General features: G+C 39.2%; 1 protein-coding gene across 10 annotated transcripts in view; it reads left to right on the forward strand.

Moving 5' to 3' along the window:
* REV1 (REV1 DNA directed polymerase) overlaps positions 1–14,286 on the forward strand; it is a 96,401-nt gene that overhangs the window by 74,967 nt on the left and 7,148 nt on the right. For all 10 annotated transcript variants that reach the window (XM_041756203.1, XM_041756204.1, XM_041756205.1 and 7 more), the window contains 4 exons: positions 1,128–1,282; positions 3,605–3,724; positions 9,416–9,636; positions 9,909–10,081. In XM_041756203.1, coding sequence (XP_041612137.1) covers positions 1,128–1,282; positions 3,605–3,724; positions 9,416–9,636; positions 9,909–10,081 — 669 coding nt within the window. The remainder of the gene's footprint in view (positions 1–1,127; positions 1,283–3,604; positions 3,725–9,415; positions 9,637–9,908; positions 10,082–14,286) is intronic.

Genomic DNA, 14,286 nt, shown 5'->3' on the forward strand with positions numbered 1-14,286 from the left:
ACTCCTCTGTTCTGTGTTATGAGTATTGAGGCATTCAGGCAGCTACCTACCTACCAGCCTGAGTCTCACATCAGGGAGATTTGAAAGAGAGCTGTGACACATACTGGTTCTGAGATCATTTTAGTCTTTGGAGACATTGTCAGTGGCACGTGGCTATGCTTGGGGGGCGGGGGGGATGTACAGTGTCATTCTCCTGCCACCCTTTGGAAATCCTACTTCGGCTTCGTATTATTTCTGCCTCAGGGCAGCTTTCACTGGGAAGCAGAATTCCTATCAGGTATACCCTTCTGCTCTTAGAGATTTCACCCTTAAGTGTAAACCAAATACTCATTTCTTAAATGAATACAGCCAACTCTGATTTGTAACCTGCAGTAAGGTGGTGAGATAAGGCATAGTGTATGTTAGCCAGTAAGTTATTGAAGGTACGTTTTTGACCTTGAGGCCTTCCATTTGTGGTCTGCATATTTAATTACCTTTGGAGCCATAGGATAACTCTGCTCTTTCTTCCTCTCTAGCTAATAAAAACAAGTCTTTTGTGTCAGTAGATCATGACCAAAAGCCAAAGTATTTCCACATTAAGGGAATGGAGTTTGTGTCCTTTCAGACAGGTATTTGGGGGTGATTGGTCTTTATATCCTGTATCCTAGGCCTGCTATAGTAAAAGATATTCAGTTGTTGTGTTTTTGTTTAGGAGATCATCAATTACTTTGATTTATGCGATTTTTCTATCTGTTTAGGATTCTGGTAAACCATGTTTAAACAGTTCTTAGGTTAAATGTCACGATAGTTTTAATTTGCACACTACTTTTCAACTATTCAGAGCTTTACAAAGGTATCCTCAGCATAGAGAAACAGGAATGGTAATATCTGCTGCATTTTTGGTAGTTAATACAGAAAATGAGAAAATACTAATCAATAGGTTTTGCATTTAAAAATTAGGTGACTAAATAATGGCACTTAGGCCACTTTAATTAAAATGCTAATACTTTTTTTTTTTTTTAGCATTTTAAAAAGTCTTAAAAGGAAATATGAAGAAAGATGCCAGGGGAAGACTCGACCCTGCCACATTTGTGTCTACTAGAGGGCAAGCTGCCAGGTGATTCATTGCCTTTGCTTTGTGTCAACAGCTACACACATAACATCGAAGCTGTCAGTTGTGATGAAGCACTGGTAGATATCACTGAAATCCTTGCAGAGACCAGACTTACACCTGATGAATTTGCAAATGCTGTCCGCACAGAAATCAAAGACCAGACCAAATGTGCGGCCTCTGTTGGAATTGGTTAGTATCTAGCTTATCTTGTATTATTTATTGTACTCAAAGCATTGCTTTGTGATCATTGAATATCATTTAATTTTTTGGAGTAATTGTTCAGGTTGTTTTTTTACTGTACTGCATAGGCCTCTGACTTCTAAGACCATTCTTAGCATTGGTCACATTTGTGCAATACATGAGGTAGAAGTGTTAGAAAGGTAAGTAAATGGATGATGATGATACTGTCTTTGGGTTAAACAAGTTGGAATATTTCTAGTTTTTCAAAAATGGGGAGAAGTGAATTCAGTATTTGTAAACATACTCTTTTTAAATGAACCAAAGCCTTCTTTAAAGCAATGTGGTTGGGGGTGATTGGGAGTTAAGTGTTACTGTGAGTCTTGTAATTCAGTTACTTTATGAACTTCAGCTTCCTGGAGTACTCCACCAGTCCTGTCTTCACTCTCAATTCCAGAAGTCATCCTTATCAACTATTGGCCCTCAATGATTGTCCTGTCTCTCCCCACCCCTTGTTTTGTCTTTAACCCTTGTGCTTAGTTTCCTCAGCCACTTCTACCATTTGTCTGTCCTTGTTTGGTGGAGCCGTCTCTGACACCTCAGCTTCCCTGAGTCCCCTCCTTCTCTCAGAACATACTCTATTGAATAGCTCCTACCAGGATGCCTCTTTACTCGTGTTCTCTCCAGTATTCTGTAGTTCCAGGCATGGGAGGTAGATAGAACGTCCTTTTAGCTTGTCATTGTTATTTCCAACCACTCCTCTTCCATTCTTATTCCTCTGAAGTTCTTGGTCTCATTTGTACCCTTGGGGTTTTAATTTCTGGAGAGAACTGAGTAATGACACAGAGAAGCCAATACTGTGGAAAGATTTTTATTACTTACACTTCCCAAGGGGGGAGGAGAAGGCATGCTGCACCATGCAGGGCCACGTGAGGAACCCCCAGTTTTGGTCAGGAGGCAGAAGCAGGAGTGACGGTAAATCCTAGACCAGAGCCTATATTGGGATTTCTGTGGGAAAAGCTGGGCTGAGTGGAATAAACAGCTTTGGATTCACTGTTTTGGATGATCCTGTGTTCCCCTTAGGCCTTTGTAAGCAGGGATCTGTAGTTGCCTTGGACCCTGCCTGGATGAGTTAGGGCAAGAAAATACCATCTTTGTGTGTGACCTTGGTAAGGAGAAGGTTGAGGGTGGCTGGCTTGCATATGCGAGGAGGGCTCCCAAAGGAGTTAGTTGTTTGCTATTCTTAGAAAGTAGCTAGCACTGGGAGGGTCATCTCTCCCCAGCCAGCAAGAGTTTTAAGATATCAAAACATAAGATACAGAAAATAAAATAGATGATTAATACATTCATAGCATTCCTCTATTTCCTAGCTAGCAACCTTTCTGCTCCCCTGTTTGGCCTTCATATCCTTCCCAGCATTCATTTAGGGCTTATTTTCTGTTTTCCAGTATCTGGCATGGGTGTAGTTGTTTAAATTATACTTTTTAATTTATAGGTGTGACAATATGAGTACTGCATTCTTTTAGGTTCAATCAAGCAATTAAAATGAAAATCCCACGTGATACAATATTTCCACTCCTCACCCCCTTTTGCCTCTCCACGACTCACCACTGTTACCATTTTGGTGTCACTTTGCAGAACTTTTTCTCTTCATGAATATTTACGTATTTACCCTGGGAAAACACTGTTACATAAGTCTCCCATAAAACTGAGGCCTGTCCATTTTTACGTCTTCCATAAATTCCAACATCCTCCTCTCTCAGACCCCTGACACCATCTCTGTCTCCTGTACCCTTTTCCTCTGTTCTGCTTTACTTCTCCATGTCCACACCATACTGTCACTATCTGTTTTTAAGACTCTCACACCCGCAGTTTCCACTGCACATGTTCTGATTATATAGTAAGACTTTGGGTTCTTCAGGCTCACTTTTTCCCCCTATCCAGTAGCATTCCTTTGGCTTTATTTTCCTGCTCACCCTGGACTCACTGATTGGCAGGATGATTGAATTTCTGATCATTATCCTTGTTGCCTGCATCTCCCATCATAAAGTTAGGGACTGCTTTTACCATTCCTTTACCAGAGTAGGAGATATTGAAATGACACTTATTTGGGAACAAGGGTAACCTCTATCCAGTAACCATGTGGGCTATAATCTGTCATATTTAACAAAATTCTGCCAGTTTTACTGTATTTGAAATGATCAGAATTGCACAATTATTTTTCATTGTTTTTGAAAGAAATTTGATAGGTAACCTATCTGTAGATGTCTTTGTTAAGAAATTTAAAAATAATGGTGAATATTTTTTTAAAACTTTTTTTTTTTTACTTTATAGGTTCTAATATTCTCCTTGCTAGAATGGCAACTAGAAAAGCAAAACCAGATGGCCAGTACCACTTAAAACCAGAAGAAGTAGATGATTTTATCAGAGGTCAGCTAGTTAGTAATCTACCAGGTAAATACAGATCTTTGCTTTTTAACTTTGGTTTATTGTAAACATCTATTAATGCTTTTCATAGTTTTATAACATTACTCTTTTTTCCACAACAGGAATCAATTTTGTTTATCTGTGATTGAGTGCCAAGAGAAACAGAATTTGAAATTCCTCAATTATTAATCCCCTCAGTTGACTAATTACGACCTGAATGTTATCTTTTACTTCTATTTCTCAAGTATTTTACTTTAAATATTTCTCACGTGGCAAGATCAGGGAATTCCTAGAAATCATTTTAAGGAGAATATGATAAAGTTGACTTCTGATCCTTTAAATCATAATTAAAATTGTACTTCTAGGTTAAATAGAAAGTTTTGAGAATTGGTTCCCCTGTTTATAAAATTGTATTAATGGACTCGTGACAGGTTTCTGAGTTTAGTAAACAAATTGCTTTAAAAGTAGAAAATATATGAATCCTATCAGGAAGAATAAAACCTAAAGATGAAGTAATTACATTTTGCTAACTCAGAGGTAGAAGTAAAATTAAAATGTCCATCTTCACCTTTCTCCACTAAGGGCCAGGACGCTTTGTTATTTTATATCGTGTGTAGTTACTGCATGGCTAACTTAGCTTGTAAAAATCTTTCCATAGAGAAATCATCAAATTTAATTAATTATAACTGAAAATCAGTTGCCCTTTTGGGACCTTGAAGAGATGCAGTTTTTTTGTGTAGTACAATTCATTTCACAATAATTATAGGACAGTTCCTGTCACAGTTACTAAATATTTAGATTTATTTGCTCTGGTAGATAGCTCTTTCTAGGAAATTTCTCTAAACCATGCAGTAATCCTTGATACTGTTTCAGATAATCCTATTTGTTAAAAAACACACTGTTAGTTTCACAAAGCTCCTGTGTATTTATGGTGGAGAGAGCTCAAGACGATGCATTTTTGATGTTTTTTAAATCCATTTGCTTGCAAAAGTGGATTTAGTGATATATTCTTAAGCTTAATAAAAGTATATCTGAAGCAACCTAGAAGGTTCTATTACAGGCTATCAAATATTAAATGACCAAAATGCCACTTTATGGTAGATTATTTTGAAAGCTTCCTGACCCCCTATTTACTAATAACTTAAAAAAATGTATTAGTGTTGGAAATCTGAAATAGTACATTTTGATAGTTAGAGATTGAATTGGAAGAATAATTAACCTTATAAAATCAAGCTGGCAAATTGCCTCATTAGACAGTACAGTTTGTTTTAATAACACATGTTACTGCAGGCTTATGTAAGAAGGAACTAGTATAGTAAGTGTATTTAAAGCCGCATGTGAAATCCACATTTAGACTTCCTCTTCTAGCCATCTCTGTTAGTTTCCTAAGGCTGCCGTAACAAAATGGCACCGACTTGGTGTCTTAAGTAACAGAAATTTATTTTCTCAAGATTCCTAGAGCTGGAAGTCCAGCCCTGTCAGCAGGGTTGTTTGTCTACTCCCTGTGTTGTCACGTAGTCTTTTTTCTTTATGTGTCTATGACCTAACCTCTTCTTAAAGGGTCAGACTGGATTAGGACCCACTTGAATATGACCTCATTACCTTGCTTACCTCTTTCAAGGCCCTATCTCTAGTTACAGTTGTCACATTCTGAGGTATCGAGTATTAGAATTTCAACATACGAATTTTAAGAAGACACAATTCAGTCTGTAACACCGTCTTTAAACTGAATCATTTTGGTTTGGTTTGGTGGTGTGTTTGTTGTTTTTACACACAGTGTTTAGTTCCTGAACCTAGTAATCTTAACCTTTCACTTTAGTTTGCTTGCTGGCTAGAGGGGCTTTATTTCTTAAAGGGCAAATGTGAAATTCTGTGTCCTGGTCAGATTCTTAAGCCTTGAATTCCCTAAGGGATGCCTGGAATATGGTGGGAAGGCAGCCAGATTAGTTCCCTCTGGCAAGCCACCTTCCTGTGTGGCCTCCTCTCTCCTTCAAAACCAGATTGTATCACCCCAAAATTCTTTTTTTTTTTTTTTTTTAATTTTATTTATTTATTTATGATAGTCACAGAGAGAGAGAGAGAGAGAGAGAGAGATTGAGGCAGAGACACAGGCAGAGGGAGAAGCAGGCTCCATGCACCGGGAGCCCGATGTGGGATTCGATCCCGGGTCTCCAGGATCGCGCCCTGGGCCAAAGGCAGGCGCCAAACCGCTGCGCCACCCAGGGATCCCTCACCCCAAAATTCTTCATGTGATGTGTGTTGACTTTTATCAAATTCCCAAATTCTTAATCAGATTTCGAACCTTTCAGGCACACACAATGTCACCTTTTGCTGTTGTTAGGCCTGTATTGAAGATGGCATTGTAACCATCTTTTTCCAAAGTGTGCTCTTATAGAATGCAGGCTGTTCCATTAAAAAAAGATTTCACGTGCATACGGGAAGCATCCCTGGTGGAGGGCCCACAAAGTAAAAGTTGAGAATTTTTAAAATATAAAGTAACCTATTTATCTTTGTTAAAAAGTAGCAATTTCCCAGATATTTGAAGATGAATATATAGTGCCTGTTAACATCTTGTAAAACATGCTTTAGGGAAATTTTGCTCTCTAACCAATAGCCAGAAGAAACTCAGGATGAATACACCTGACCTGTTGTCCTCTACAAGCTCTCTCTGGCCCTCTGTGCCCATAAATCTTTACTTGGCATACAGTGTGTCTAGGACAATATTCACAATTATTGTAGCTACATGAGAAGTAGAAAACGCATTACTAGTAAGTTTATGTTTTAGGGGACTCTACAGAATGATGATTATATATTGTAACAAATTATGTGAGGAGATCTATTTAATGAAAGAAAGGATCCTCCCTACTATTTAAATACAATAACTGTTCCTGGGAGTTCTTTGGTTCTTTGCCTGGCCTTTCAACTCATGCATATGCCTTTACCTTGAGGCCCTTCTGCATCTGGTTCAGCCAACCCTGAGTTTGGGCTCTTAGCCTGTGGTTGCCATCTCTTTAGCCATCTCAGAGAAACACCACGGCCATGTACATAAAGATCTGCCTTGATCTTTAAGTGAAGCTAGTAAAATTTAAAGTTAAATTAATTACAGTCCAATAAAATTAAAATTTCGTTCCTCATTTGCACTAGCCCCATTTCGGTGCTCAACAGCCACACGTAGCAAGTGCCTACTGGATTGGACAGCACAGATGGAGAACATTTTTATCATCACAGAAAGTTCTGGGCGGTGCTAATTTAGATGGTGAAAACCTGATGTTTTGGAATTTTATTCTTCTGTGTCCGCTATACTGTCAAGTCTGCTTGCCAGGGGAGACATTTCTGGCTATTTTTGACTTAGTGTAATAGTTCCCCTTCAAGGACAGCAAGTCTGTCCCAGTGGCTTGACCAGAGCTTCCACATCTTTTTTTTTTTTTTTTTTTTCCCTCCTCTCCTTCTCAGAGACTGGGTCCTAAGCTAACATATTTTCCTTCACTTTTTCCTTTTTCCGTCGATGCACTCAATTTAATGGTAAAGACCCTGTTACATTGTCTTTAGAGGTGCCACTGTCTCTAATAAATGCTTACATGATGCAGTCAGTTAAACCAGTGACCCCTGTTTTGCTGCTGATGAATTCCCCCCCCCCCCCCCCAGCATAGTACGAATTAGAGGTAGACCCCCCTCCGCCCACGTGCCTCCCTCTGCTGCTCGACTTCAGGCCCATTCCATTTTGTTAGGTGAGCTTGCAGTGGATGGGGTCTTTCTGTCCTCCCTAGAGGGACAGTTTACTTAGATTAGGTTGATTAGGTTCATTTGGTGTTATTTAGTATGATAGCCTTTTGTACCTACTAGCAAACAATAATTCTCTTCCACTGTATTGAAGATACTCTTAAAAACATTAGGTTTTTCTCCTGCCCCACCCCAGCACACATAGAATCAATCTAGGATTGTTGCCTCTTGCTGATTTTTCAAGTCCATGAGATGTATGAGTTCTCCAGATCTCTAAAGGAGATATCGTGATCACAGTTTGAGAGTGGGGCAACAGAGACCCTCCCCCCCCCCCCAAAAAAAAACCACCTTTCCTGAACATAAATAGTGTGTAGAGTGTCTGACTTTGGCCAGCCTATGATTTGCTTCTTACCTTATGTTTCTCCTCTCTGCCTTGAAAAATACTCAGATGGATTTCACTTAGAGTTTCACCTTTTTGTAAATGGTATTCCTCTGACCAATTTTGATGTTAAAACAGACTCTGGTATTCTTTCTTATTCTCTGTTCTTACTTGAACTTTAAAATGGCACACATGGGAGGCAGTGCCCTTAATACCATTCATCTAGATCCATGAGGGAATAGCTTTTCTTGGTTTAAACTTGTCTTGCCCACCTCTAGGGCCATAGATCTTCTGTGTAAAGTTGATAGTCTCCCAACCTTATGTCATATGTAAGTGTTTCAAGAGGTTGTCCTGGCAGAACCTGGACTAGTGTCCTCTACTGAAGACCATTCAGAGAACAGCCATTAGAAGGATGATAATCGAGTGATTAGCAGAATAGAGCCGACTTTACTCTGAGCTCTTTCTCACGATCCTGTGGAAGACTAGAAACACTCTTCCTCATTGGTGGAAATTACTGGTTTGATAGTGTGCAGACCATTTTGATAAGAATTTGAGTTTCCCTGGGTTACTTTTCAGTATCTCTTCTAGATATGTGTACCTTTGTTAAGATTTTGGGCAAATTGAGGGTGACAGAACTCATCAGTACCCTCCAGGTGAGGCTCAAACCTGGCATCTGGAAGAGAAGATCACAGGGACACAAAGTGTCCAGCTTTGTCATTCACGCATGTGCTGCATGCTGGCCCAGCTGTAGGAGGGTTGAGACCTCATCAAGGAGATAAACTTCATTGATAAAAGGAATCTGTCTTGCTCCCTCTACCCACCCCCTGCTTAGGAATCTTTATTCCCAGGTCACTTTGTCCAGTATGACAGCAGTAACGTTTTTGGGTTTGGATCTGTGTCATAAGTTCTTGTGTAGTTTCCATTCATAGAAAATGAGGCTGAAACTATTGTAAAGTTTGGCCATCACCGAAATCGTAGTAGAATCCCTAACAGTTTTGAGTCCCCTCACATGTAGGTCATACTGTAGGCCCGTTTAAAGAAGTCTGTAAGTTCATTAGTTGATTTTTCAAATAAGATGGAAATCTTGATATTACTCAGTAATAAAGATGGCATTCTTTATTATATAGTCAGTGTATATAGTGTATGTAGTCAGTGTAACTGACGAACTTAAGTCAGTTACACATATTTGAGAAGGTTCACCTATATGTGGAGCTCAAATTGAGTAGATTCTAGAAATAACTTTGCTAGCATTTGCACTAAAAAATTCTTTAGTCTATGAGCTGCTTCACTATGTCACTTAAAAATTTTAAGGGAGGGCAGCCCGGGTGGCTCAGTGGTTTAGCACTGCCTTCGGCCCAGGTTCTGATCCTGGAGACCCGCGATCGAGTCCCGCGTCAGGCTCCCTGTGTGGAGCCTGCTTCTCCCTCTGCCTGTGTCTCTGCCTCTTTCTCTCTGTGTCTCTCATGGATAAATAAATAAAATCTTAAAAAAAAAAAAATTTTAAGGGAGATTATTTTAAACTAGTTATTTTGTCTATGAATATTATTATTTCACATTGCTAAATTGTTTTTAATGGTTTTTGTGCAGAATTAAAGAACTATATGTATCCCTTTTTCTAGGAGTTGGACGTTCGATGGAATCTAAGTTGAACTCTTTGGGAATTAAAACTTGTGGAGACTTACAATATATGACAATGGCAAAACTCCAAAAAGAATTTGGTCCCAAAACAGGTCAGATGCTTTATCGGTTCTGCCGAGGTTTGGATGATAGACCAGTTCGAACGGAAAAGGAAAGAAAATCTATTTCAGCTGAGATCAACTATGGAATAAGGTTTACCCAGGTAAAACTTAACTCTTCACAAGTTTTATCTATTTATTTCCTGTTATTTATCTTTTCACATAGTCCCATTTCTCCAACTAGCCCATAGACTCTGGATGCTTGAAGTTAAGACTTTACTCTGTTATTCCTGCAGCTTGCAGAATGTTTGTTTTTAGTAGACCCCTAGTGGGATTTAAATAGTATACATGTTTGTGTTTTGAAAGTGAAAATACTTGAGAATTGTTCAGTGTGTAGGAAAATAGCGTGGAAGTTTTTCTGTTTTTCTTTCCATAGCCAAAAGAAGCGGAAGCTTTTCTTCTGAATCTTTCAGAAGAAATTCAGCGACGACTTGAGGCTGCCCATGTAAAGGGTAAACGCCTGACGCTCAAGGTCATGGTGCGAAAGTCTGGGGCCCCAGTAGAAACTGCAAAATTTGGAGGCCATGGGATTTGTGACAACATCACCAGGTAAGCTTATGTATAAAAGGAGTTTGGCTAATTGATATTTTGGTTAGTTTATTATAATTAATAGAAAAAGAAGAAAAGCAAGGAAGAGTCTGAATAAAGATCTGTTACCAGATATTTAGCCCAAGGCCATTGCCATTGTTCACTGCCTTCAGGTTCCGTTAGTCATAGGAACCTGTATGCCTGACCTTCAGAGGGAGTCTTTTGGCCATGAACTTCTGTGCACAGACAGAAGAAAAGGGTGGCAACAGTTGTGAGTGGCGCCAGGGTGTGGAGGGAAAGGTCAGTATGGTGATTCAGAAAATGATTTTAATGAGACATTTACTTTACTTAAGGGAGGTATAGTTTCTGTTTCTGAAATGAATAATTATTATAGTCTCTACAAACTGGTAGAAAGCATTTAAAAGCTTTTTGTTTTGTTTTGTTTTGTTTTTAATGTGAGGACTGTTAATATAGAACTTCATGTCAGGGCACCTGGGTGGCTCAGTCAGTTGGACATCTGCCTTATAGGCTCAGGTCATGATCCTAGGGTCCTGGGATCAAGCCCTGTGTCAGCCTCCCTGCGCAGTGGGGAGTCTGCTTCTTTCTTTTCCTCTGCCTTTCCCCCTGCTTATGTTCTGTGCCCTCTGCTTGTGTTCTCTCACATACACTCTCTCTCAAATAAATAAAATCTTTTTTTTTTTAAGATTTTATTTATTTATTCATGAGAGACACAGAGAGAGAGAGACAGAGACACAGGCAGAGGGAGAAGCAGGCTCCCCACAAGGAGCCCGGTGTGGGACTTGATCCAGCATCCCGGGATCACACCCTAGGCCAAAGGCAGGCGCTCAACCACTGAGCCACCCAGACATCCCAAATAAATAAAATCTTAAAAAAAGAAAATAACTTCATGTAAAGCTTGTGACCAATATGAAAATAATTTTGCGTGCCATTTTATATACCAACGGTACACTGTATTTTATCTGTCAAATCCACCAAAGCTTTGAAATTTCTGACCCTGAAAGCTACAGGTAAAGAATTGTATAAAAAAAAAAAAAACCAAACCCCAAAAAACAAAAGCAAAAAACCAGTTTTGTTAAGTGTAGCTTATGCCAACTGTGGAAATAATGTTTGTGTGTATGGTGCTGTTGGCCAGTCACAAGAGGACTGTTCACAGGCAGTGTCCAGCTTTGTCATTCATGCATGTATTCACCATGAAAACAAGGTTCATAAATTATACCTGAGACAACATATTTATAAAATATGTTTTTATGTAGTTGGTAATCTTTTTTTTTAAGATTTTATTATTTATTCATGAGAGAGAGAGAGAGAGGCAGACACAGGCAGAGGGAGAAGCAGGCTCCATGCAGGAAGTCTGATGGTGGGACTCGATCCCAGGACTCCAGGATCAGCCCCGGGCTGAAGGCAGCGCTAAACCACTGGGCCACCCAGGCTGCCCCTGTAGTTGGTAATCTTTAACTGTTTATTTTCCTATTTTAATAACCATTTTGATATACCTGTATTTCAAGTGGTAAATTGTGTTAGTGATCATTTCTATAATAAGTTGGTTGTTAGCCCTAACTCTGGAATAGAATGATCTCTTTACACGTGGTTTCTATTGGAAAATCAGATCTACTTTATTAATACTTTTTTGGAAATGTAACCTGGAACTTGATTTGTTCAAGGTACATGGGAAAGATCATCCAAAAATTAAATGATTTTTCTTTGGAAAGAGAACTGGCAGTAGAGTTTCTTCTTTTTGTGTATGTGTTTTTATTCATTTTTATTTTATTATTATTTTTTGTTGTGTATGTGTTTTTAAGTATCTTATAGTTACTTAGCATTGTGTATTTTGTGGGTTCACTCTCTACCCTTAATAAGATAATGAACCTTCATTTGGTCCTTTTTGGAGAATCCAGGTACTCTAAAAATGTAATTTTTACATTAAAAAAAACTAAAATTAATTATACTTTATCCTGCCTGCCCCCAGTTGAAGGATAATTTTCAGCCTTTTTATAAGCACATTATCTGCTTGCTGTTGTTGGTATTAGTTCCCTTTTTGTCCTAAACTTAAAAAGTTTTATTAGGAAAATTTAAAACATATGTAATAGTAGAAAGAACAGTAGACTGAACGAACCCATCACTTGATTCCAGTAGTTGCTGTCAGCTTCTCTGATACCATCCTTCCTCCCCTTCTTCCCGATAATTTTGAAGCAGATCTCTGATCCCATCTTATTTCTTCCGTAAATATTTCAGCATTCATCTGTAATATGGTGAGGACTCATTGTTTAGTCACCAAAGGACAGTTCACCATCTACAATGCATAGCTAGTGGCCAAGTGTACATTTTGCTGTGCCCTTAAAATATTTACTTTAGAGAAAATGATAAAAAAGAGCACATGATTAATCAAAACAGGTGTAGTTTTATAAATGTTACCAACATACAGACCATTTGTTAAACCATTAACTTCAACCTAACATTTCAGTGGTGTTTTAACTGATGAGGAATGTTTTAGGTGAGCGATTATGAAATATGCTAACACTGACCATATATTTCCTCTACTTCCCTGGTTGACACACTGTTTCCTGTGGACCACATCCAGCCTTGGCCCTCTTTTCATGTGGTTTTCATGAGCCAAGAATGATATTTATATAGTAGTTTGTGAAAAGTGAAGACTGTGAGAGGGACCATAAAGCATAGGCAGTTTACTCCTGGCCCTTAACAGAAAAAGTTCCAAGCCTCTGTTATAGTCCCTATTAAGAAGTGGTACTCCACATTCCATGATTCTGTGACCTCTTGTCACAGAATACGTGACAAAGCTACGTGGCAGTCATGTGCTGCCTAGACTCTGATGTTCTAATTACTGTAGAGGAAGGACACATTTTTAATTGCTTATCAAAGAGCCATAGGTACACTGAGATATGTGGCTTATTACATAGGGAAAGTTTTCTTTTACACACACACACACACACACACACACACACACACACAGTCCCTTAGTCCCTTACACTGCTTCTCTTCCATTGCCTGTTCCTGTTTGCACGCCTCCTGGGGCTGACCACATGTCCACTACAACCACATTCCCTTCTTTTGGAACTTGTTTGTTCTGCACTTACTGAGCATCTTGTTTTGGTTTGTTGGCTTTTTTGTGAACTCCCCACTGAGTGTGTCCCCACATTCCCTTCTCTTGTGTTTCAGCACAAGTTAATCAACTGGCTTGATCTTTATTCTTGGAGTGCTCTCTTGGGGCCCCCAGCATGCCAGTGCGATCTAGATTAGTTCAAACCAGTACTGCAGAGTGGGGGGCACAGGGTATCCCTTTTCTGTGATTGCCACAGGACCCTTGTTTCCTGGATTCCTGGTGTCATTCTGCTAGTACCTAGTGAGAAAGAATGAATGCATGGGTGTGAATTGTTTTGAATCTGCCTATCTACATGCTCAGTAGTTCTGAAGTTACATTTGCTTAGACTCCATTGTCACCTTTTTCGCAGGATTACTTTTGAGAAGCTTAGTGCTCTTTTTTTTTTTCTTTTTTTTTTTTTTTTAAGATTTTTTATTTTTCTATTCATGAGGGAGAGAGAGACAGAGACAGAGGGAGAAGCAGGCTCCACGCAGGAGCCCAACTCAGGACTCTGTCCCGGGTCTCCAGGATCAGGCCCCGGGCTGAAGGCGGCGCCAAACCGCTGAGCCACCTGGGCTGCCCATTTAGTGCTCTTTTGATTGCCTATTCTTTACAGATTGTTTTTTCTGGAACTTTCAGAACTCTAATTCAGGGGCTCTGAAATTTTATTTGACCTTACTGTGCCAGGTAACTTCGTCAATATTAGTTTATTTCTAACATTTTAAACTTTTTTCTTAATTCTTTGGACATTTAAATATGTTATTTCACAGATGCCACATTCTCTTATCTCTTAAATATTCTTCTATTTCCTGTGTAATTTTTTCTCCCAATTCTTCTCTTTTGACTGCTTTTATATTAGCTGTTTTCTTCCACCATCTGTCTGATAGTTCGTGGCTGACTGTCCATATGTGAACTCCTCAAGTTTTATTTGGAACCTCTAGATTCACAGTGGGACACATGGACCAATGGGCGTCATCATAGATGAATGGTTGAAGGGCTTGATCTTTGGTTACCACAACCAGCTGTATCTGTGGTCTTGCTGTTAAGGCTTATCAATAGGCCTCTTGTGGGATCTTCCCATTTGCTGCCTGTAGTTGGTGAGCAGATG

The sequence above is a fragment of the Vulpes lagopus genome, chromosome 5 (assembly GCF_018345385.1).
Source record: "Vulpes lagopus strain Blue_001 chromosome 5, ASM1834538v1, whole genome shotgun sequence".
NCBI classification, from domain to species: Eukaryota; Metazoa; Chordata; class Mammalia; order Carnivora; family Canidae; genus Vulpes; species Vulpes lagopus.